Source organism: Cavia porcellus, unplaced genomic scaffold, assembly GCF_034190915.1.
Source record: "Cavia porcellus strain 051 isolate PalLab524CR breed Dunkin Hartley unplaced genomic scaffold, mCavPor4.1 scaffold_26, whole genome shotgun sequence".
NCBI classification, from domain to species: domain Eukaryota; kingdom Metazoa; phylum Chordata; class Mammalia; order Rodentia; family Caviidae; genus Cavia; species Cavia porcellus.
The window spans coordinates 41,867,062-41,891,023 of NW_026947509.1; the positions used below are offsets into that span (position 1 = coordinate 41,867,062).

A 23,962-nucleotide genomic window follows, 5' to 3' on the forward strand; every position below is an offset into this window, starting at 1 on the left:
TTAGCAACAGCTGAATGAAAGAATCTTTCAGGCTTACTATTATAATATAGGCTGATTTTATCAAGTATTTGTGGCAGATTTTACAGGCCAGCACTATTCTGCACCCCATTATATTACCTCATTTAATCCAAAGGACAATGACTTATAAAGTAGGCATTAAATGTCCCTATTTGTGGAAGACAAAACTGAGTTTTCCAGTGGTGCTGGTGGGTAGGGAGCCAGCTAGCACGCCCCAAACGGGCCTGCAGGTGAGCTGAGGCAGTACTCTGTGGAAGGGCAGGGTAGTTACTGGGGAAACCCAGCAGATTGGTCTTTCTGTTAAGACATGATAGTGGCTGTTTGAGTGTCTCTGAGCAGCGAGAATTAGGGTGAATTTTACTTTATATTTTTTTCATAGTTTGAATTGCTTACGTGGGTTTTTATTCTTCTTTTTTTTTTTTTTTTTTTTGTCTCTTTGAGGCAGAATCTCGCTGTGCAATTTAGGCTGGCCTTAAACTCACTTTGTAAGCCCAGGCTGGCCTCAGACTCACAGTGATCCTTCTGCTTCAGGCTTCCGAGTGCTGGGATTACAGGTTTGTGCCACCACACCTGGCTTCAGGGTGGAGAAATTTTTGAACTCAGATAATTTTAGATGTAATACTTGACAATCATGAACTTACCCATTTTGTCTTAATATGTGCTGTATCAGTAGAGGTTTTTTTTTAATCAAAGATATTGTAGTCACTTAGAAAATTTATGCCAGTGTTTATGACTCACAGTAGAATTTGCAGTCAGGATAGTGTGTTCTTGCCAATTTTCTTTGACTCTTGAACTGCTCATATTTAGAAGACACTGTTAAGGGAGTTGTGAGAAAATGATTGCTGTGATCGTAGCTGTCACTTCATCAGTTACCCTTCTTGATCTTGGGAGGTTTTGTTATTACTGTTTTTGGGTTGTTTTGTTTGTTAGTTTCTGCTTTGAGATAAGGTCTGGTTGTGTAGTTCAGGTCTGCCTGAACTCCCAGCCATTCTCCTGCCTCAGCCTCTTGCGTGATGGGAGTACAGGCCTGTGACACCACACCAGCAGGGTTTTAGTGATTATTGTGACATGTCTGTTTCAGCCAACCCTTTTGGAACCATGCTGAAGTCGTTGCTAAGTCACTGGCCGGGTGGTGGGACTATGGACGAGCACCACCTGCGGGAGCGGCTGTGTGACCGTGGTGTGACGGAGGCTCTGCACAAGAACTTCCAGCTCCTGCTAAAGGTGAGGTGCTGAGCAGGTCAGTCTGGGGACCGCAGCATTGGATCACAGTGTTGTTAAGCTTTTGATATGTGTCTTCATCACTTTTTCCTTGTCTCTCTAAGCAGATTGTTTTCTTCTCCTGAAATTTTAAAACAAAATGAGACACACAGAAAGCCCATACATTCAAAAGACAAAACGGCATTCTGAATTGCAGACTCACCCTGTAAGGATTTGTTTGGTTTTGGTTTGTTTCTGTGGTGCTGGGGATGTAACCCAGGGCCCCGCACATGCTAGGCAAGTGCTATACCGTTCAATTACATCCTGCATCTTCCTGTGTAACTGGAAGAATGGACCAGAGACCTGAACTTCTCTAATCTGCTGGTTTGTGTGTTGCTGTCAGGTCAGACTTTTTTTGTCTTGTTTTTTTTTTTTTTTTTTTTTTTTTTTGAGGTACCAGAGATCGAACTCATAACCTCATACCTGCCAGGCCCATCCTTACACCAGTGAGCTAAACCCCCAGCCCCTGTCTTGTTTTGTTTTTTTGAGACAGGGTCTCACTATGTAGTTCAGGCTGGCTTTGCTGTACTGGGGACTGAACTGGGGACTGAACTGGGGACCTTTTTAGGCAAGCACTGTACCACTGAGCTATACCTCTAGCTCTTCAGGCTGACCTTGAACTTGTTATGTAGCCCCAGATGGCCTCAAACTCATGGCAATCCTCCTGTCTCAGCCTCCCAGTTGCTGGGATTACAGTATGCACCACGATATCCAGCTCAGGCCAGAGTCTTAAGCCAGTTTCCCAAAACATGATCCAAGCTCATTTCAAGCAGTCCTTCTGATTGCAATACTGATTATCAGGCTGCTCCTTGTACATGTTGAATCACTGGAGGAACTTGGCCTTTTGAAGATCCACAAATGATTCACAGTGTCTGACAACAACAGTGCTGATCTGTACCATTTTGTTTTGGTCCCTAAGGGTCCCCTCTTGAGCTTGAGGTTACCTGACAGTCTTCTGTGTCCCCTCAGGACTGTCCCAAACCATGTTCTAATATTGCCAGTCATACCTCCACTAACAAACTGTCCATCTCAGTGCTTTATTCTTTTCCTGATTTCAAATCTTTCATTTTGTTGAGACTGGGTTTTACTGTGTAGTTCAGGCTAGTCTCAGACTCACTGTGTCCCAGGCTTGCCTTGAACTTGTGGCAGTCCTTCACCTCAGCTTCCTGAATGCTAGGTTTGCCATGTGTTCCGCCATGCCTGGCCTGATTTTAAATTTTACAGAATCATTTCTCCTTCTCCTCCTTTGTGTTTTTGTAATTGCAGAGGAGGAATTGAACCCAGGGGCTCACATAAGCTAGGAAAGTGCCCTACTATTAAGCTACACCCCCAGCCCTAATAATCCTTCCTTCCATCCACAGCTACCCTAATTTATTTATGAGTCCTCTTTATAGATGCCGCTGTGACATTGGTAATTCTGTGCAAGTTTGTCTCCTCCCTGTGGTGCATGCCCCATGGAAGGGGGATTAGTATTTTGATAGGTTTTGATTCCTAGTATAGAGCAGGCCCTCAGTAATATTTACGAAATCACTGAATACTGATCAGTTAAAGTCCCTCTGTTATAATTTATTAACCTGGATATCTCCTAAAGTCTCTTGTGGTTGTAGGTGGGCCCTTTGGGAGATGACTGGGTGGAGGGATCCAAGCTGTCTGGCTGTTGGGAGGTGGGGCCTGTCAGAAGAGGTGGTTACCAGGACATCACCATCAAGCAGGAGGTTGTGGCTCCCTTCCCGGCTCTTCCCTTGATGCTCCCTGCTTCCTGTCTGCTAGGCCATAAGCAGCTTTCTTCAGCCATGCTTGTCTTGTCTTGGAACCAGCTGATTTAATCCTCTACAAACTATGAGCCAAAATAAACCTTTCCTTTTTTAATGTGTGAGGACTGGGTGTTGTGTCTCCGTGAGAGGAAATAACTAACATACCCTAATTCTGGGCCTGGCGGTGTATGCCTGTAATCCCAGCACTGAGGAGGCTGAGGTGGGAGGATTGCTGAGAGTTCAGAGCCATCCAGAGTTACTTAGTGAGCCCAAGGCCGGTCTAAAATATGTAACAAGGCCCTGTCTCAAACAAAGCAAAGCAACAACAGGAAAAGTAAGATACCCTCAATTCTTTGACTCTTCTCTTACCTTCAGAGTCTACGCTTGCTGTTTTCCTCTGAAACATTGTTCCTAGCCTTGCCTGATTCTACTCCAACCTCTATTTTAAGTTAAGGTTGCTTTGCTTTCTCTGAATACATTCTCTAAATTTTAATGACAACCTGGGTAGTATTTACCTTACAACATAAATCCAATTTCTTCCATCTCTCTCCCTTCTTAGATTATGTTTTCCTTCTATTTTACCTAACCCATGCACTTAAAACAAAACTGTTTATTTTGTTGTATGTTAAATGTGGCTTGTTGGAAAACACCATTATTACATAGTGAAGAAGTATGAGGCTTAGGCATCAGGTTACAAGAGACTCAGAGTTTTAGTATCTTTTGACATCTGCATGAATCTTTGTGTTAATTGACAAAGTTTGTGAAGTTTTGTTTCCTCTTCTGTAAAATGAGATAATAGAAATCGCTGGGAAGATTCAGTGAGATAATAACAATACAACAAGCACCCAGGAAGTACCTCCTTTCTCTTCATGTGAGTAGTTTCTCTTGCTGTGTATTTGCTGTCGCCCTTCCATTCTGTTCAAGTAATGTTCTTCCTTTCTTAAACCTTTCCTGAAAGTTCTCTGAAGGTTCTCTGAAGATGCCTATTGTTATTAATATTCCAACTCAGAAGGTTGGGGATTTGGCACAGCGGTGTAAGCACCTGCCTGGCAAGCACCAGATTGTGAGTTTGATCCCTGTACCAACACCGCAAAAAAAAATTTCCAATTTGGTTAATGTATTTCCTCTTTTGTCATAGTCGCTTTAACATTACTGGGACAAATGCCTGACACACACAATTTAAAGGAGGAGAGATTTATTTTGGCTCATGTTCTTCAGTTCACAGTTGGGTGGCCGCAAGGCACACTCAGCTACTGACTCAAATGCCTAGAAGAATCCACTGATAAGTGTGGTACCCCCAGAATCCAGTCACCTCCCAAAAGCCTGCCTCTGAGTGCAAGAGATTTGGGAGACTTACTAGATCTAAACCATAACATCTTTCATGCAAAGCTTTATACTTGATGGGTCTGTCCTTGCTTCATCTGGAGGGCTACATTAAACATCTTTGTATGCTACAAGTATGCCTCTGCTTACTTCTCTTGTCTTCTTTGGATTATATTAAGGTATATTCCGGACATTATAACCATGAAGACCTGCTTTTTAAAAGGGCCCAAAATGTTTAGCATAAAATAGCCAGATGGACAGCTTCAGGCTTTTTTTTTTCTTCCCTTCTTCAGTAACTTTGTTTCTCCTAAAAATGTTCTAACTACATTATAAGCACTTCCCTAAGTTGCGTTACAAGTATACCTCTTGCTCTTGAGTAGCTATGAGGTTTGGTTTGTTTGTTCATTTGTCTGTTTTTTGAGACAGAATCTTACTGTGCAATTCAGCTGGCCTTGAACTCTATATTGCCCAGGCTGGTCTCAAACTCACAGCTCTCCTCCTGCCTCAGCCTCCTAAGTGCTGGGATTATGGGAGTGGGCCACCCTGCCCGGTTCAGGAAGGCATGTTATATACTTTATGGTTTCTGCTTTCAAAAGTTAGGTTTGGTAAATGTTTAATGCCATTTTTTCCTTATTGGAGTTCTGTTTGAAACTCACACTTCATATCTGAGACTGGAGGCTGGCTTTCTGAGTTAACAGAAGCATCGATTAACACATTAGTTCCCCTCTGCAGTTTTGTCTAAAGCCAAACTGAAGGCTTCTTAGGTCTCCTTCACTGTTTGTTGGTAACTTGTGGCCAGTACTCTCAGAGCTATGACGAGATTGCGTATCTAGATCTGTGTTTGGTAGCTCCGGGTTCTGCTTCACCTGTTCTCTGCATCTTAAGGGCTGCTAGTTGGGTTGCCGTAGCTATTTCTATGACTCTCACTGTTCTCCTCGGAAGTTGCTGTTACTGCCTTCTTAATAACTACAGTAAAAATCTTTGGACTCTGCTTAAACACCATGGCATTTGTCAGAAATGCTTTGTATTTAATTCCATAACTCCAAGGAATTTTTCCTGCTTTGCTCTTAGTGACAATAGAAACACCTTTCTCTTTTATTAGTATTATTAGTTTTTGTGGGGAGAGGGTGGATCCTGGGGATTGAGCTCAGGACATTTATACTGAGCACCATCTCCAATCCTTTTTTCAATTTTTTTTCCTTTTTTTTGGTATCAGGAATCAAACTCAGCATGTTGCACTTTCCAAGCAAGCACCATGCTGCTGTGCTATATCCCCAAGCCTTCTAGTCTGTGTTTTTTGTTTTTGTTTTTGTGTGTGTGTCTGGGATCAAACTCACAACCCTGTACTTGCCAGACAGGCGCTTACGCCACTGAGCTAAATCCCCAGCTCTGGTCTGTTTTTGTTAAGGTCTTCTTAACTCACTAAATTACCCAGGCTAGGCTCAAATTTTTGATCCTCTTGCCTTGGCTTCCCAGAGTGTTGGAATTACTGGCATACACCATCACACTGTCTTTCTCCATGTTTTATGACTCCCTCTATTTTCTTATCTTTTTTTTTTTTTTTTTTTGAGACAGAGTATGTAGTTCAGCCTGGTCTTGAATTCATGGCAATTCTCCTGCCTCAGCCTCCCAAGGGCTGGGATTACTGGCATGTGCCACTACACTCCACAAAATTTTTGTTGGTGCTGGACATCGAATCAAAGGCTTGATGCATGCTGAGCATGTGCTCTGTATCTGAGCTGCACTCCCAGACCCTAGACTTCTAACCCTTTTTCTTTATAATCCATTCTTCTCTCTGGTCAAAGACAAATCCCACTGGGAAATTTGTTTGCTGTTTTCACATTTTGTGCTGTTGTGATTTCAAGCTTTGTTTCACAGGCTGGGTCTACATGTGAGAAGTTTGATTTGGGTTTATGTTTTCAGCACTGTTGTACAAGCCTGGCACTTAATTTAGGTACCACTCAAAGCAGTTAAACAACTAATCAGCGGGAACATTAGTGAGGCTCGTAGCTTTCAAGAGTAGCCTCCTCCTCTAACAGTGGTTCCTTGTCTTCTTTCTTTCTTTCTCTTTTTCTTCTTCCTCCTTCTCTTCCTTCTCTTTCTTCTCTCCTCTTCCTTCTCCTCCTTATGGTCCTGGGGCTTGAACCTAAAACCTGGCACACGTTAGGCAAGGGTTCTATCATTGGGCAATATCCCCAACCGCTTTTAAAAAATTTGTTTTATTTTGAGAGAAGGTCTCTTTCAGTTGCCCAGACTGGTCTCACCCTGTGTTCTTTCTGCTTCCACCCCCCGAGTAGCTGGAATTACAGGCGTTTACAACTATGCCTAGCATTGAAACCCATCTTCACAGGACACTCACTTAAAATAAGCTGTGTAAAGCTGGGCATGGTGTTGCACATCTCTAACCCCAGCACACAGGAGGCTGAGGCAGGAAATTGAGGCCAGCCTGAGCTACAAAGTGAGTTCAAAGCCAACCTAAACCACATAGCAAGATCCTACCATAAAAAAGATGTATGCTGCATATGACTATGGCATGCATGTTGCAGCAGGCTGCTTATATCATTCAAAGCTCTAAAAGGTTTGTCATCACTGGGCTTTGGTGTTTTTATTTTTCTTTTTGTTTTTGCTTTTGGTCCAGGCTGAGTTCTGCTTTTGAATTAAATCCTATAGTGACCTTAAGCTTCTCAACTTTGTTCTGAGTTCTCTTTCCTATCCTGATCGTCTTTGGTTAAATGCTGTGTGTAATGCTCCATTTCTTTTCTTTTTTTTTTTTTTTTGGTGGTACCAGGGATTGAACTCATGACCTCGCACTTGCCAGGCAGACGTTTACACCGCTGAGCCAAATCCCTGGCCCTCCATTTCATTTTTTTTTTTTTATTTTACTTTGAAAAGAATATAAAACAAAATGAGAAAAAAATTGGGTCATTCAAAACAAAAGGACAGGCTGGTCCGATGGCAGTGGGCTATCAGAACTTATTAACATTAGTGTCACTAAAGTTGTTATACCACCCCCCCCACTGCTAAATTTGACTGGCTTTAAAAAAAAAAAAAAGGACAGATATAGTACATAATTTAAAATCACAATACGAGGTGATCTACAATGGTTACCATGATGTCTCTTGTTATCTTCAATAGAATTGCCCATATCATCAGGTACAATAAAATTGAACATAGCAGTACAAAACGAAATCAATAAATACAAAACATTGGAGACATTATAGGACTTCAAAAGAGGGTAATAGTTAAACCAGAATAGGTATCATAGTGAATCTTATTGGCTTCAGAGTAGTTGCTTATAGTCTCAGACTTGATACTATCAAACATAACAGATTCAAATAAAATCGTTCAAGAGAAAATGGTGATCGAACAAGACAGATTCAAATAAAATCAGTCACAAGGCAGTGAAAGCAATACAGGGTTTCAGATTAAGTTAATAGGAAATTAAAAATGGTTATCGGAGGGGCTAGGGATTTAGCTCAGCGGCATAAGCACCTGCCTTGCAAGCAGGCGGTCGTGAGTTCGATCCCCGGTACTGATAAAAAACGAAAAAGACCAAAAAAAAAAAAGTTAAAAAAAAATGGCTATCGTAGTATATCCTGCTATCTTGGAATAGCTGTCTGTGCCCTCAAATCTAGTACAAGTAGACAAACTAGAACAGAATATAACCAAACTAAACAGAGCGATGAAAGCAATATGGGTTTCAAATCATGATACAAGATTACCAATGTCCTCTGCCTTCCCTTTGTAGACAATTCCTCCCCTTTCACTTTCCTAGGGTGCATAGTATATTTTGCATCCCACTAACTCCTTTAGTTTTTAAATTAGGGATGCAACCCACTATTATCTAAGTGGCTCTGAACCTTTTTACCCCTGAACTTGGTCTCAAGTTGTATCCATTTACCTAAAAGAGCCTCAAGGTTTTCCCTCCTTATAGCTGAGTAGCTCTTCATTGTATAATAATGTTATGTCTTTCCAACCAATCTGCAGCTGATGGTTAAGCTACCCCCACTTTTTTCTAGATCCCTGTCACATGGAGTATGATTTTCTCATGTTTGACTTTTAGTCCATAAACCTTTTTTCAGATTAAGTATATTATTTATATAGAGCATCTTTTTTTTTTTTTTTTTTTTTTTTTTTTTTTGTCTTTTTCGTTTTTATCGGTACCAGGGATCGAACTCACGACTGCCTGCTTGCAAGGCAGGCGCTTATGCCGCTTAGCTAAATCCCCAGCCCCTCCATGTTATTTTTAAGAGATCTTTCCTTTCTCGAGCACACATTGCAAACCTTAAGGTTTGATAGTCCATCTTTAGTTTCTTTCAAGCAGTTTTGCCAGCTTTCAATGGAGTTTTTAATTTCCTGGTAGTCTCTGAATCTGTTCCATGTATTCTAGATTGTTTTTTATATTCTTCATCAAAGGTTTCTCTCCTTTTTTCTATGCCCCTCCATTCTTCCATCTGTGTCTTCTTGAGAGGTACTTAGCATTTCTTTTATTATTTTTCTTATATCTTCCTTTACTTGTATTAGAATTTCTATTTTTAGTTCTTTTAGAGTGTCACAAAGATAATTCTTCATATAAGTCAGAGGCTGCTTTTTCAGACACTGCGGGTGTGCAACCCTCAACCTCTTCTGTGTTTACCTCTCCTGGGGCAGTAGTGTTTGTGTTCGGGGTTGGAGACTTCCTTTCGTTTCTTCCTCTTGTCATGTTTCTATTTTCTTCCAGATGAGTGGATAGTGCAAGTCCCCAGCACTTTCTGTATTGACTACGATTACTCTGAAACGTGCTGGCTAGGGATTGCTGCCCTCTCAGTCTGCTGATGACCAATGAAGTACAGGCAGTAACAAGGCAGGTTGGCCCCTTTTTCCTGTGCTGGTCAAGCTCTGGGAGTCTTCACCACATTAGTGTGTGCTGCACGGACAGAGCTGGTTAGGAGACCTTGTCCTTTGCTATGGGATCACACACAGAGGTGAGACTCAGTCCAAGTGTTTCTCACCAATCTGCTCTGTGCTAGGAGTGGCTGACTGCTCTGTGCTAGAAGCCGCTGCAGTTCTGGTTCCAGGTTTATCCTGCCCAACTCCAAAATGTCACCCAACCAGTCACCCACTCCCACAGGAGGACTGATTTCCGCACACTCACTGCAAGCCAGTACAGATCTCCGAGCCGAGTGCTGCTCTCAGCTCAGCCACTCCCCTCTGTGACTGCTTCTTGCACCGAGACCCTTAAGCTTGCCAACCCCCAACTTCACTATGACCACAGGTCTTCAGATTCCAGCAGTGTTTTGTACACAATGGGACCTGCTCTGGTGAGAGCGAGTCTGGCTGCAGTTTTCCGTCCATGATTTTCTTTTCTTTTCTTTTTTTCTCTTTAATTTCTTCTTGTGTTGAGAGGATCCATTTCCCTTTCTGGTCTTCTCCAAGATGTTTTATTCCAGCATCTGAGCTGTTTCTCTCAGAGAGGCTCTTTATTTTGCTGCTTATTGATCTGCCATCTTCCCAGCGTATCCATTTCATTTTGTGAGTGTAACTTCTCTCTTCTGTGCTTTAATCCCGTATGTTTCGGGGACTTTGGGGCCATGTTCTAATTAAACAAGTATTTCAGTTTAGAGCTGTTGTCCAGGGTCTGCTTCATAATAATAACTTTTCTCATTGCTGAGACAAACTAACCAACATCCACAAGTTAAAGAATAAAAGGTTTATTTTTGCTCACAGTTCATAGAGGTTTCAATCCATAGATGGCTGGTTGCACAGTGGGCAGTATGGCAGTGGACCATTGCAGAGCAGAAACAGCCCATGGCAGGGGAGACAAGGCAGCAGCAGCAGCAACAACCTGCCTTCCCTCTCTCCCTTTATATTTCATCCAGGTTGCAAGTAAGGTCTGGATAATCTGTGCCACCTGCACCCAGGATGGGGCTTCCATTTTCTATCCTCCTAATTCCAGTACCACTTTTTTTTTTTTTTTTTTTTTTTTTTTTGAGACAGGGTCTCACTATGCAGTTCAGGCTGGGCATGAATTACCTGTGTAGCACAGCCCAGCCTCAGACTCACAATGATCCTCCTGCCTCATCCTTGCAAATGCTAGGATTATAGGTGTGTGCCACCATACCAGACTTCAGTATCATTGTCTTTTTCTTGTTTATGCTGGGCATTGCCCTAGCCTTTGGTTTCTGTTAAGTTTCTTTATGCTTTGTATTTGTTACTTCTTTTTTTTGTGATCTTTGGTTTTAAGGTACTGTTCTTTTTCTAGTGTCTTGAGATAGATGCTTGGATCATTGAGCTTGATAGTGACACATTGTCACTTTATTATCAGAAGATTTGATTCGCTTGTGATTTTTTACCTCTGTGTGCATGAGGGACATTGGTATGCAATGTTCTTTGTAGGGCCTCTGTCAGGTTTTGGTATCAGGGTTATGTTAGCCTAAATAAATGAAGAAAACCTTCCCTCCTTTATGTTTTAAAAGAGTTTGTATAGGATTGGCATTATCCCTCCATGCTCTCTTATTAATGATTTAATGGGGTATAATTGACATACAATAAACTGTACATTTTAAAAGTATATGATTTAAGGGGGTTTTTTTGTTTGTTTGTGTGTTTCTGGCAATTGAATCCATGACCTTGTTAAAGTAAGAAAACACTATACTCCTGAGCAGTAGCCCTAGCAATGATTTAAGATTGTTTTTATTTTTTTGTTTGTGCTACTGAGAACTGAACCCAGGAGGACTCTTACCATAGAAGTATATTCTAAACTTTTATTTTTCATTTTGTGACAGGATCCTGCTCAAGTTGGTCTCAAATCTGTGATCCTTCTTAGTCACTTGAGTAGCTGGAATTATAGACGTTACATCATCATGCTTGGCCACATTTAAGTTATGATTATCATATTTAAGATAACAAACCTAACTATTGCCCCAGAAGTTTTCTTTTGCTCTCCATTCCTTTGAACCTAGACACTACTTTCAGGTCCCAGTGAGCTGATTTTTCCTAGAAAGTAGTAGTAAGGCATTTTCTAGAATTTTATCTAGAATCATACAGTATATGTTTTCTTTTTTTTTTCCTGGCTGCATAATTATTTTGACATCAATCCATATTATTGTATTATTAATGCTTTCTTTTATCACTAAGTTGTATTCTCTGCCAGGATCTACCACAGCTTATCCATTCTCCTGTTGATATAAATTTAGATTGTTTTCAGTTGATTCCATGAGTTCTTTGGTTCATCAAAGATGGAAGACAGCTACAACCAACAGGAATCAGTAAAGAATGAAAGTTTATTAGAATCGCACAGGAGCCAGGCATGGTGGCACACACCTGTAATGTCAGCGTTCAGGAGGCTGAGGCAGGAGGATCAGTTCAAGGGCATCCTGGACTATATTATGTCTCAAAAAAAAAAAAAAAAAAAAAAAAAGAGCACAGGACAAGATACAGTGGAAGACTGCCCCAGACACAGAACAGCTCAGAAAAGTAGTCAGAGCAGGCTACTCCACGGATGGAGCAGTCCATGGTTGAGATATGGTGAGGTTACATATGTTTTCTGCAAAAGCATTAGTGTGTATGTAAGGAATGTAGCAGCCATGTAATGTACACACATGAGCATGTGGTAGTCCTCACAGATCTGTTTGTGGCTTTGCGCCCAGGCCTGTTTTGTGCCTAGCAGCCTGTCATCCTTTCTAGGTCTCCTGGCGTATGTCAGTGAACCTTGGTTGCCTTACCTTTGACCAAGCTTCTAGGTGAAATTGATTCACTGTGGCTCAGAGAATGGGATGAGGTTCGTGTTTGAGACCTTTCTCTTTTTACCTCAAACAGTGGATTAGGGCGAGGTTGGCATTAATTGTTGTTTGTCTCCTGAAGAATGCTTTTTTGCCCTTGGTCACTGGCTGTCATGATTAACTGTTTTTTCCTGCCTAAAATACAAATAAAACCACCATAAACATCTAAGTGTAAATCCTTGTGCTTCTGTCTTCTTTCACTCGTCTTGGGTAAATATGTAGGTGTGGAATGGTTGAGTCACACAGTAGATGCATATTTAACTTTTAAGGGGTTGCCAAATCATTTTTCACAGTGTTTCCTTCTCACACATCCAGCAATTGTGAGCATTCCTATTTCTCATTTCCTCGCTGGCACTTGGTGTGGGCAGATCTTTTTAATATTTAGCCAGTCTAATAAATGGGTAATGTCTTAATTACTTTTATGTTGTGACAGCTAACAATTAATGAGGCTGACTCTTTTCATGTGTTTATTTGCTGTCTGCAAATCTTTTGTGACGAGGTGTCAATTTTTTGCCCATATTTTATTAGACTGTTATTACTGAGTTGTAAAGGTCTTATAATACTATAGATGCAGATCATTCTTCCAGCTCTGTGGCTTGCATCTTTAGATTCATCTGGATTCTAACTACAGCATGCAAAAAACATTTCTAGTATTCTTCGAAGAGCTAATGTTTTGAATTTTGTTGAAAATTACTGAGTTTTTTTCTTCAGTAGTTGATTTTCTTTGTGTTAAGGTCTCAAGTCATGCTTGTTTGTGTCTGTTTTTTGATGTTCTTTTCCATGATCTATTTGTGTACCCCAGTTGTCAAAACCACAGTGTCTTATTTGCTGCGGTTAAGAGTATTCAAGTCAAATAGGAAAGCCTTCCATCTTTGTGTATTCAGGTAAGCCCCTGATTTTTCTATCTGCTCAAATCTACTATTGAGTACCATCTAGCACATTTACAGTTTCAGTTATTACGATTTTCAACTCTAAACTCTAGGTGGTTCCCTTTAAAACTTCTTTTTATTGATATTTTCTTTGATTATGCTTTCCTTTAGCTCTCTGTGCATATTTATAATAGTCAATTTAAGAATTTTTCTAGTTAGTCCAATATTGGAACATTCTTTCTTTTTTTCTTGTCTGTACCGGGGATTAAATTCATGACCACCCGCGTACAAGGAAGGCACTTATGCTGGTGGGCTAAATCCCCAGCCCTCTTTTATCTTGCTTTTTCCTTTTTTTTTTTTTTTTGGCACTGGGGATTGAACTCTCGACCTGGCACTTGCCAGGCAGGCATTTATGCCACTGAGCTAAATCCCCGGCCCCAATGCTGGAATTTTCTTAAGTTCTGTTTCTCTTTTCTTGTAAGTTAGCTATAGTAAAGAAAAATTAGCTATACTCTTCTTTTCTTTGCATACTCAGAAAGAGACAGACAGACAGACAGACAGAGGATTGAATTCAGGGCTTTCTCACTGACCTAACCAGTCCCTATTTTTTAGTTTTTACTTTGAGACAGGATTTCACCCAATTGGTAAGTTTTCCAGGGTTGACTCAGATTTTCAGTCCTTCTGCTTCAGCCTGCCAAAGTGCTGGGATTATAGGTGTGTCAACTATGACTGTTTTGTTTTACTTCAGTTGGATATTTTATCTGGGTACAGTGAGACACAATACTTAAGGAGGTTGAGGTAGGAGGATCCTAAGTTTAAGACCAGTTTGGGCAACTTTAGGAATATCCTGTCACAAAATAAGAAAATAAAAAGAGCTAGAAATGTAACTCAGTGGGAGGCCTGTTTTCAGTCCTCAGTATAGCAAACAACAAAACCAAACCCAAAACAGCAACAAAAACTGGATACATTAGATATTATGTGTGTCAGCCAATGTATGGTGGTATATGCCAGTAATCGCAGCACTTGGGTGGCAGAGGCAGGAGGATTGCTGTGAGTTAGAGGTCAGCTGGGCTGGCATGAGTTACCTGTCTCAAAAGTGAGTAAATAAGGCTGGGGATTTGGCTCAGCGACATAAGTGCCTGCCTAGCAAGTGCAAGGTCGTGAATTCAATCCCTGGTACCACAAAAAAAAAAGTGAATAAATAAATGTTACATATGTGGCAAGTCTAGAAGTCAGATTTTCTACCATTTCTTCAAATTGGATATGTCACATGTTGTAATCATTATTCGTTTATTGCCTTTTCTAAACTATTTTTATAAAGACTCTATTCTTTGTCATGTGCAGCCACAGAGATGTTCCCCCTGATAGTTATGTGCTTAGTGTTTTGGCAGATTCACCTAGAAACCTGTTTTTGTACCTTCATTGTATACCTGGAGGGGCTTTCTGTAGGCAGCCTCCTTCCATACACCTCTTGTCCATTTGCCACCCTACCTGTTACTTTCTGTTTGTGAGGATTTTGAAGCTGCCATATGAGAAAGCTTTGTTTTCTCAGGTCTTTTTGGAGCTGTGTCCAGCTGGGGGCTTGCACATTTGTGGGTTCCCTGGGGGGAGCATTCACCCTTCAGAAGGATCTATACTGACATCCCACTGATGCTTCAAACTTCATATACAACCATGCCCTATGTATATTGTTTTTGCATGTGCACACAAACCTATCATAAAGGTTAATTTATAAATTAGACAACTAGAGATTAATAAAACTGATAATAAAATGAAATGTGAGTATAGTCTGTCTGTCAAAATACTGCATTATGCTGTAGATCTCAGCAACCTCAGTATTTGACTTTTTTCCCTTAAGTTTTCGCTTGAAGGAAGCACTTAATTGCTTCTTTCGGGCGTGGCTGAGTTGCTATCACTGGGGATTGAACTGAGCTTACACATGTTAAGCACTCTTACACACTTTGTTAAGCACTCTTATCACTCAGCTATACAGCCCCAAAGTTATTTTTAAGTAAGGTCTTGTTTCAGTTTTATTTTCCTGTTTTATTTACACTTCACCCAAATCTCAAAATTCTTTTAAAGTACTGTCTCAGCTCATTACATTTTTTTTCCCCAGTGCTGGGGATTGAAACCAGGGCCTTTCACATGCTGAGCAAGTTCTCACCACTAGGTACATCCCTAACCCTATTTATTGTTTATTTACTTATTTAGAGAGAGAGAGAGAGAGAGAGAGAGAGTGTGTGTGTGTGTGTGTGTGTGTGTGTGTGTGTGTGATTGGGTTTCACTGCAGTTAAGCCTGGCTTTCAACTCACTTTGTACACCAGACTGGCCTTGTTCTCACAGGGATCCTCCTTCCTCAGCCTCCTGAGTGCTATGATTACAGGTATGTGCCACCACACCTGACCTTTTATATTTTTTGTTTTGAAGTAGGATCTCACAAAGTCACCAAGCAGGACTCAGATTTTTGGTCCTCCAACTTTAGCCCCTGATTAGCTGGGATCACAGGAGTATGCCACCACACCCAACACAATTCATTAGTCTTGGGGATTCCCGTCTCTTTTCAAAAAGTTTTTTTTTTTTTTTAATTTCTTGAGACGGGGTCTCGCTATGCAGTTCAGGCTGGCCTTGAGCTCACTTTGTAGCCAGGCTGGTCTCGAACTCACAAGGATCCTCCCACCTCCGCCTCCCAAGTGTTGGGATTACAGACGTGAGCCACCACGCCCGGCTCAAAAAAAGTATTATACACCAGATATTTCATTTTAAGTAGGTGAATGCCAATGTAAATCTACAGAATGCTAAATCTTTTCATGCTGAATGTTCATGGGCTTTCTCACAGAATATCACTTTAGTCCTTTTTACTATGCTAAAGTTTCATACAATTGACGTGGAAAAGGAGCTTGAATTGCTGGGGATTTAGCTGAGTGGCGTAAGCACCTGCCTGGCAAGTATGAACTCATGAGTTCCATCACTGGTACGAGGGAGAAAAAAACGAAAAAAAAAAAAAGGAGCCTGAGTTCCTAATGTGGCAGGAGTTTACAGGCATTGGCTTGCAAAACCCTTAACACATTTGTGGCACAGGTGTAATGATTGCCACGCAGCACGCAGGGCAGGAGGTGTCTTCCCGACTTGACTGCTGAGACGCCTGAGCTTTGGTTAAGAAGATGCTGAAAGCCTTGCCACTTCTGAGTGACAGACCAGCAGGAATATCAGGGGTTTTTGGAGTCCCAAGCTCACAATCTCTTTCCTGCGTACTGTGAAGTTCTACTCCCTGAAGCATGTCTAAGACTTTTTGTATTCAGGTTTATTTGTAGTTTATATCACAGGCACTCTGGTGAACCTCTGTTATTTCTTTTGAACTTCTGCTACTTTTTTTTTTTTTTTGTCTTTTTCCTTTTTATCGGTACCAGGGATCGAACTCACGACTGCATGCTTGCAAGGCAGGTGCTTATGCCGCTGAGCTAAATCCCCAGCCCCTGAACTTCTGCTACTTTTAATTAAACACTAACATTTTGATTTCTTTAAATTTCCATTTTGTTCAGGCTTTTCTACATTTGCTATTTAAATTTCCCTTTTCTGTTTTTACTGTGGTGTGGTTTCTATGTGATTTTACATCATTTGTTAAACCATTGAAGATGCAGTTACAGGTGCAGCCAGAGCCTGAAATACCAAAATACTTACCTTAGTTACAGAGTTGAATTGCACACCATAGGAAAGGCATCTACTTGATGAGTTTTTTGAGATTGAGGGAAAGGAAACAGTGAACCATTGTGGCATCTTGTTCTCTTTCAGCTTTCAGAAGAGTTGTTAGACATTTGGCTCACCTACCCAGGGACCCAGCATGTGCCGCTCAGCCAGCATGTGCTTGGCTTTGCCATGAAGTCTGTTACAAGGGTGGTAATGGGCAGCACATTCGAAGACGACCAGGAAGTCATTCAATTCCAAAAGAATCATGGCATGGTAAGTCCAGGGCTTAGTTTAAGATTATCGTTTCATCAGCCCACCACAATGGTACATACCCGTAACCCAGCATTCTGAAAAGTTGAGGCTGGAGACTTGCAAATTCAGGCCAGTCTGCGCAACTTAGTGAGAGTCTGCCTCAAAAGGAAAAAAATATAAAAAGGGGCTGAGGATGCTGAGATTCTGGGTTTAATCCTTGTACTGAAAAGAAAATAATCCTTTCATGATAACAAGCAGTTGAATGCTGGTTTTGTCTCTGAAGATATAAGCTTTCTTGGTTTTTAGTGAAAAGAATAATGCTAGCTATGGTTATTTTAAGTTAAGAATTACGTTTTTCAAACAAATACTTTTTTAAATGTAAGGAGCATATGACTGAAGAAATTTTCTTTTAATACTTACCAAGTATATGCTGGGCACGGTGACGCATGCCTATGATCCTAGCAGTTGGGAGGTTGAGGCAGGAGGATCTGAGTTTGAGGTCAACCTGGGCTATAAAATAAGTTAAAGACCATCCTGAACTGCACAGTGAAACCCTGTCTGAAAAAGACCAGAAAGTAAAAAAAAAAAAAACCCAAAAACCATAAAACCAAGTGTGATAAAAGCAATATTGGATTTTAGAGTAAAGAGAAAAACTGTGTACTAGAACTAGATTGTGTCCTACATAGAAAATAAAGTCATTGGTGCATGAAAATGCTCATTGAGTGAATATGATTAGAAGCATCATTTGCTTTTTCTGGATTCACAAAGGAATTTATTTTCCTTTTTAAAAATTAGTCTCTACATTAATTCATTGAAATCATATTTAAGTTACTTTTACCACATTTTTGATCTGAAATTATTTCCTTATTTGATCCGGCCTGTAGATCAACAAGTTTGGAACTCCTGGAGGAGAAACGGGGATTAAACAAAAGACATGGGGGAGACAAAAAGAGACGAAGGCAAGTTGATGTTAACCCAATCAAGCCTCCGGTTTATTGAGAAAATAATCACACCTTTTATAGGCTAAGGGCGGGAGCTGGGACAGGAAGAGGTTAAACAGATGAATACAACAGGGTTACCATCACATCCGGATAAGTGACGTAAGCAGAAGAGGGTTATGGTTAATGTAGGCAGACGCAGTGCCCATAGGAGAGAGAGAGAGAGACATCTAGGCAGCAATGCCTGTCACTCGGCTCCCTACATCTCCTCCCTTTTTATATTATTTAATTAAGAGTATGGCAGGCCCTGTGAGGACAGCGTCTGTCTTAGGTCAAGGACCTCATTGCATGAACCCAACCAGGCCTTACCCGTCATGGGCTTGTAGAACAGCAGTTGGTCTTGTGTCTGTCTTAGGCGGCCGTTGGAATTAACATGTATGTCCTAGTTGCCCGTCTCTGACTGCCTGTCCATTGCCCCAGGGCAGTCAGGCCGCATCATCATATGGGCCACTCGTGGGAATTTCTTCCCTGTAGGTTTGTTGATCTGTCATCTCCAGCTGATGGTAGTGTACCTGAATGGGCTTTGCCATAAATGTGTCTATCTGGTTATTAATGAACATCATAATCCTCTGAAAAATACAAGACTCACAGAAATGAGAAACAATAGGTCAGCTAGGGGACCCAAAAGTGGGACTAGGTAAGGGAAAAACTCCCCCCCCCCCCAAAATCAAGGAGAAGGGGTTGACAGTCATTTGTTGGTGTCTCTGTATGAAGTTATTTTCCTGTGTCTTGGAGCATGCCTTGAATAACACTGGATGCAGTCTATTTGGCTGGTGTATGTTTCTCCAGACCAAGAAGAGCCTCTTCCGCAGTCATGGGGTTTCGTGCATGGCTGTCAGCAGTTGTAGTCTGTTTGGCAGGGGTCAAAATCCACCATGGGTGTGGTGTGGCTCAAGAAGGCTGGTTAAGCAGCATAAGGCTCCAAGGAGATATGTCACCTGTAAGAGAACACAGGGGATTGTGCCTCAGGAAATAACATTATTCCTGGGCGTTACATGGGGTCTTTGACGAACTGTCTACTTGCTTTACAAGGCGTTCAGGTAGCCATCTAGCTTTTCTATCTTGTTGAGAGTAAACACACACTGAACCTCGTCCCCAGATAAGGACTGGATCAGGGCCATTCCACACATTGGTTAGTGGGTCTCTCCATAAAACAGATGCAAACCGTGTTTGAGTCTGCGTATGCCAAAACCGAGATGCTGCGGAGCAGCCTGAAGCATCCAGGGTCAGAAAATTTAAAATAAAAAGAGCATGTGAAAGGACATTTTTAGGGGACCCCTGGGTGGGGTACCATGTCTCCCTTTTTATTTTATCTATGGTGAATTTAAGAGAACGATGCGCACGTTTAACAATGCCTTGTCCCTGAGGATTGTAAGGTATACCTGTAGTGTGGAGGATATTAAGGCTTTTACAAAATTGAGCAAAGGAGGTGCTGGTATAGAGCTAGGGCCATTATCAGTCTTGAGCTGTTGAGGACATCCCAGAACTGAGAAGGCTGACAGCATATGGGCTATAATGTGTTTAGCAGCTTTTCCAGTCTGGAGAGTGGCAAAAATGAAGCCACTATAAGTGTCAATAATGACATGTATATATTTTAGATTGCCAAACTCATTGAAATGGGTAACATCTATTTGCCATAAGGCGTTAGGAATTAAACCTCTAGGGTTGACTCCTAGGTGTTGAACAGGTGAGTGGATAGCACAAGATGGACAATTTTTTATAATTTGTCTGGCTTGTTCACGGGTAATTTTGTAGAGAAGGCAGAGGGTGTGAGCATTGAGGTGATGTAGCTGGTGGGCTTGTTGGGCCTCAGACACCTTGGAGTCCTGAGCCATAAAAACCTGTGCTCGTACAGCAACATCAGCCAAATGATTTTCTTGGGCAAGAGGCCCTGGGAGGTTGGAATGAGCTCGCAGATGACCGATAAAGAACTTATGACTGCGAAGCCGTATGAAGCATTGTAATTGTTTGAACAGATTTGTAGCTGGGGAAGCATGACATATAGTAGCAACAGTCTCTAATAATGGAACAGACTGAGCAAGGTAAGCACTGTCAGTATACAAATTAAATGGTTGGTCAGAGTAAGCAGCAAAAGCTGCAAGAATAGCTTTTAACTCTGTTAATTGTGTAGAGGAAGTATCTGCCTGGAGGGTAGAAACATTGTCTTGAGATATATAAGCAGCTCTTCCGGAGGATGAGCCATCAGTGAATAAAACCAGGGCACCCGGAAGGGGTTGTGAAGCTGTGACTTTAGGGAATATAAATGAGTGACGATTAGCAAAGTCAACTAGCTTATTTGGAGGGTAATGATTGTCAATAGTCCCTGAATAGGAAGCTAAGGCAATAGGCCACACTTCAGTACTCTGAAGTAGCCAATCTATTTGGTCTTTTGTAAAAGGTTGAATGATAATATCTGGTTTTTTGCCAAAGTAACATTTTCCCTGCTTTCTACCCTGGATTATTAGGTCTAAGACAGCTTGGAAATAAGGCAAAAGTGTTTTTTTTGGAGAGACTGGTAAATGGACCCACATGAGGGGAGCTTGTTGTCAGAACACTGCTGTAGGGCAAAGCTTTGTGTTAAAAATGAGAAACTGTAAAGGTTTATTGTAGTCTATAAAGGAAACAGTTTGTTGAGCAATAGCCTCTTTTACTTTACTGAGCGCTCTCCTAGCATCAGGTGTAAGCTCTCGGGGGGAAGTTGGATCTATGTCTCCCCGAAGCAGCGCATAAAGGGGCTGTAAATCATGTTTAGTTAGTTTTAAAAATGGTATGAGCCAATTAATATCTCCCAATAGTTTTTGGAAGTCATGAAGTGTAAAGGAATAGAGAAAAAGCAATCTTTAAGATCTATGACAATTTTAAAAAATCCTAAAGGAATGGCACTGGGTGAGGGGAGGCCTGGCTGTAGGGGCCCCATTAAGACCATTGTCTTATTTATCACCCTAAGGTCTTGTAGCAGCCTCTACTTTTTTGACCTTTTCCGGATAACAAAGATAGGTGTGTTTTAAGGGGAATTACTAGGAACAATGTGGCCTGCATCTAACTGGTTTTGCACCAGCTGCTGTGCGGCTGTAAGCTTTTCAGAGTTAAGGTTGTTTTTAAAGGCTTATATGAATCCCCAATTGGCCATGGAGGCACAGGGAGTGGCGGGCTGCCATCCTGGGACCTGCTGATCACGTCAACAGGTGGAAGTGGTGGCAGATCACCATGTATGAGGACCTCTAACAGGCCATCATTCTCTGCATCTGAGAAATTAGAGGCTTTAGATTTTTTTGAGGACGGTTTTGAGGTAGATTTAAGGGAGTCGCGCAAGGCAGCTTCACCCAGTGCAACTGTCTCCTCAACCTGAGTGTCTGCATGCCTCTGGGCAAGCAGCTCAGAAATTAAATTCTAATATGTAAAGGTGGTCACAGGAACCTTTTCTGGACCGAAAACTCTATAATAATCTTTTAAAACATCTCTTACTGTATTTCACCTCTTGGTATCTATAGAACCCTCTAGGGGGAACCAAGGGCAAACCTTATGAATAAACTGAAAATACTGTAATAATTTTTGTTTTTTAACCCTTATCTCTCTTGTCTTTAATGCCTTTATAAGGCCTCTGACGAACACTTCGTGTTCGCTCAATACTTGACCCATGTTGGGAAAGGGAAATGGGGTTGCCGTTTACTTACCGTGACTCGGGCAGGACGTCGGGTAGTCGTCTGCGCAGGTCTAGGCACTTGATTTAATGTCCTGTTGCTTTAAGCTTTAATCCTTGATTTAGTTTACTCATTTCTCGGCCGAGGTCTCTGGTTTAATTTGCTTTTACTTTTGGTTTAAGCCGGCTGTCTCTCGAACGGCTCCCTCGTTAACTTCTCTGTGCCAGGGGCCCCCACGCTGAGCGCCACTTGATCCGGCCTGTAGATCAACAAGTTTGGAACTCCTGGAGGAGAAACGGGGATTAAACAAAAGACATGGGGGAGACAAAAAGAGACGAAGGCAAGTTGATGTTAACCCAATCAAGCCTCCGGTTTATTGAGAAAATAATCACACCTTTTATAGGCTAAGGGCGGGAGCTGGGACAGGAAGAGGTTAAACAGATAAATACAACAGGGTTACCATCACATCCGGATAAGTGACGTAAACAAAAGAGGGTTATGGTTAATGTAGGCAGACACAGTGCCCATAAGAGAGAGAGAGAGAGACATCTAGGCAGCAATGCCTGTCACTCGGCTCCCTACACTTATTTATTTTTGTCTTTTTCCTTTTTTATCAGTACCGGGGATCGAACTCACGACTGTCTGCTTGCAAGGCAGGCACTTATGCCGCTGAGCTAAATCCCCAGCCCCGTATTTCCTTATTTAAATCTAGAAAATAGACTAAATATTTAAGGTAATGTGTTTTAAAAAAATTACCAGGAACTGTGAATTATTAATACCCTGTCACTGTTTACTATTATACTTTTTCTTGTTAAAATGGTTTATGTTACTTTTATTAGATAGTTTTAAAAAATCTGCTTTTTCATAAAACTTTTGTGCATCTTGGGACCAGCTCAGCAGGTCTTGAGCCTGCCTGCAACAACTGCCCTGCTTACTGCCATGTTTAGTGGACTCTGATGCTACACCTCAAACATCTAGAAAAAGAAGAGCAAGTCAAGCCCAAAGCCAAAAGAAGAGAGGTAATTATAAAAATCAGAGCAGAAATCAATGCAATAGAGACTAAGATAACAATCCAAAGAATCAATGAATCAAAGAGTGGATTCTTTGAAATAATAAATAAAATTGATAAGCCCCAGCCAACCTTATTTTAAAAAGGGAAGAAAAAGCTCAAATTCATGCAATAAGAAATGAAAAAGGTGAAATCTCTACAGACTATAGAAATACAGAAGATCCATTAAATTTCGAAAACCTCTACTCTCAAAGGTTTGAGAACACAGAAGAAATAGATTCTTAAAAACATATGAAGTACCAAAGCTAGGTCAAGAAGATGTAAAACTGCCGAATGACCCAATTTCTATTAATGAAATTGAAAATGTAATTAAGTCCTTACCTAAAAGAAGAGCCCAGGCCCAGATGGATTCACTGCAGAATTCTACAAGAAATTCAAAGAAGACTTAATGCTGACACTCCTTAAACTCTTCAATGAAATTGAAAAGGAAGCAATCCTTCCTAAGTTATTCCTGGAAGCAAATATTACTCTCTTACCAAGACCCAACTAAAAAAGAGAACTATAGACTAATCTCCCTAATGAACACAAATGCAAAAATCCTCAATAAGATATTGGCAAATAGGATGCAGCAAATCATCAAGAAGATTATATACCATGACCAAGCGGGATTCATCCCAGGCATTCAGGGATGGTTCAACGTACGTAAATCAAAAATGTAATCCACCATATCAATAAAGCCAAAAGTAAGAATCACATGATCATTTCTATAGATGCAGAAAAAGCTTTTGATAAGGTCCAATATTCATTTATGATAAGAACTTTACAGAAAATTGGAATAGATGGTCTTTACCTCAATATAATAAAGGCCATCTATGACAAACCAACAGCCAGTATCATACAAAAGGGCCAAAAACTGAAGGCCTTTACTTTAAAATCAGGCACAAGACAAGATGTCCCTTATCACCACTCCTATTTAATGTAGAACTGGGAATACTAGCCAGAGTAGTTAGACAAGAGAGAGAAATAAAAGGGATAAAGATAGGAAAAGAAGAAGTTAAATTATCATTATTTGCAGATGACATAATACTCCACATAGAAGACCCCCAAAACTCCATTGAAAGACTCCTAGATATAATTAATAAATAAATTCAGCAATGTAGCTGGATGCAAAAATCAATACACAAAAATCAATAGCATTTCTGTACACTAACAAAGTCACTGACAAAGATAGAAGCCACACCCTTCACACTAGCAATCAATAAAATGAAATATTTAGGAATTGTTCTCACTAAAGAAGTGAAAGATTAGAGAAAATTATAATCCACTGAAAAGAGAAATTGAAGAGGATCTCAGAAAATGGAAAGACATCCCTTGCTAATGGATAGGAAGAACAA

At 41.0% G+C, this 23,962-nt stretch overlaps 1 protein-coding gene and 1 long non-coding RNA gene across 6 annotated transcripts in view; one reads left to right on the top strand and one right to left on the bottom strand.

Moving 5' to 3' along the window:
• LOC100713954 (cytochrome P450 20A1) overlaps positions 1-23,962 on the top strand; it is a 62,701-nt gene that overhangs the window by 8,272 nt on the left and 30,467 nt on the right. For 4 of the 5 annotated variants that reach the window (XM_063237286.1, XM_003474449.5, XM_063237287.1 and 1 more), the window contains 2 exons: positions 1,100-1,242; positions 16,774-16,941. In XM_063237286.1, the coding sequence (XP_063093356.1) occupies positions 1,100-1,242; positions 16,774-16,941 (311 nt within the window). The remainder of the gene's footprint in view (positions 1-1,099; positions 1,243-16,773; positions 16,942-23,962) is intronic. The other variant, XM_063237285.1, reaches the window with a different exon arrangement.
• LOC134473296 (uncharacterized) lies at positions 17,885-22,112 on the bottom strand. Its single transcript, XR_010043495.1, has 2 exons — positions 21,593-22,112; positions 17,885-18,856 (listed from the first exon to the last, which is right to left on the bottom strand). It is a non-coding gene; the product is annotated as an uncharacterized LOC134473296 (long non-coding RNA).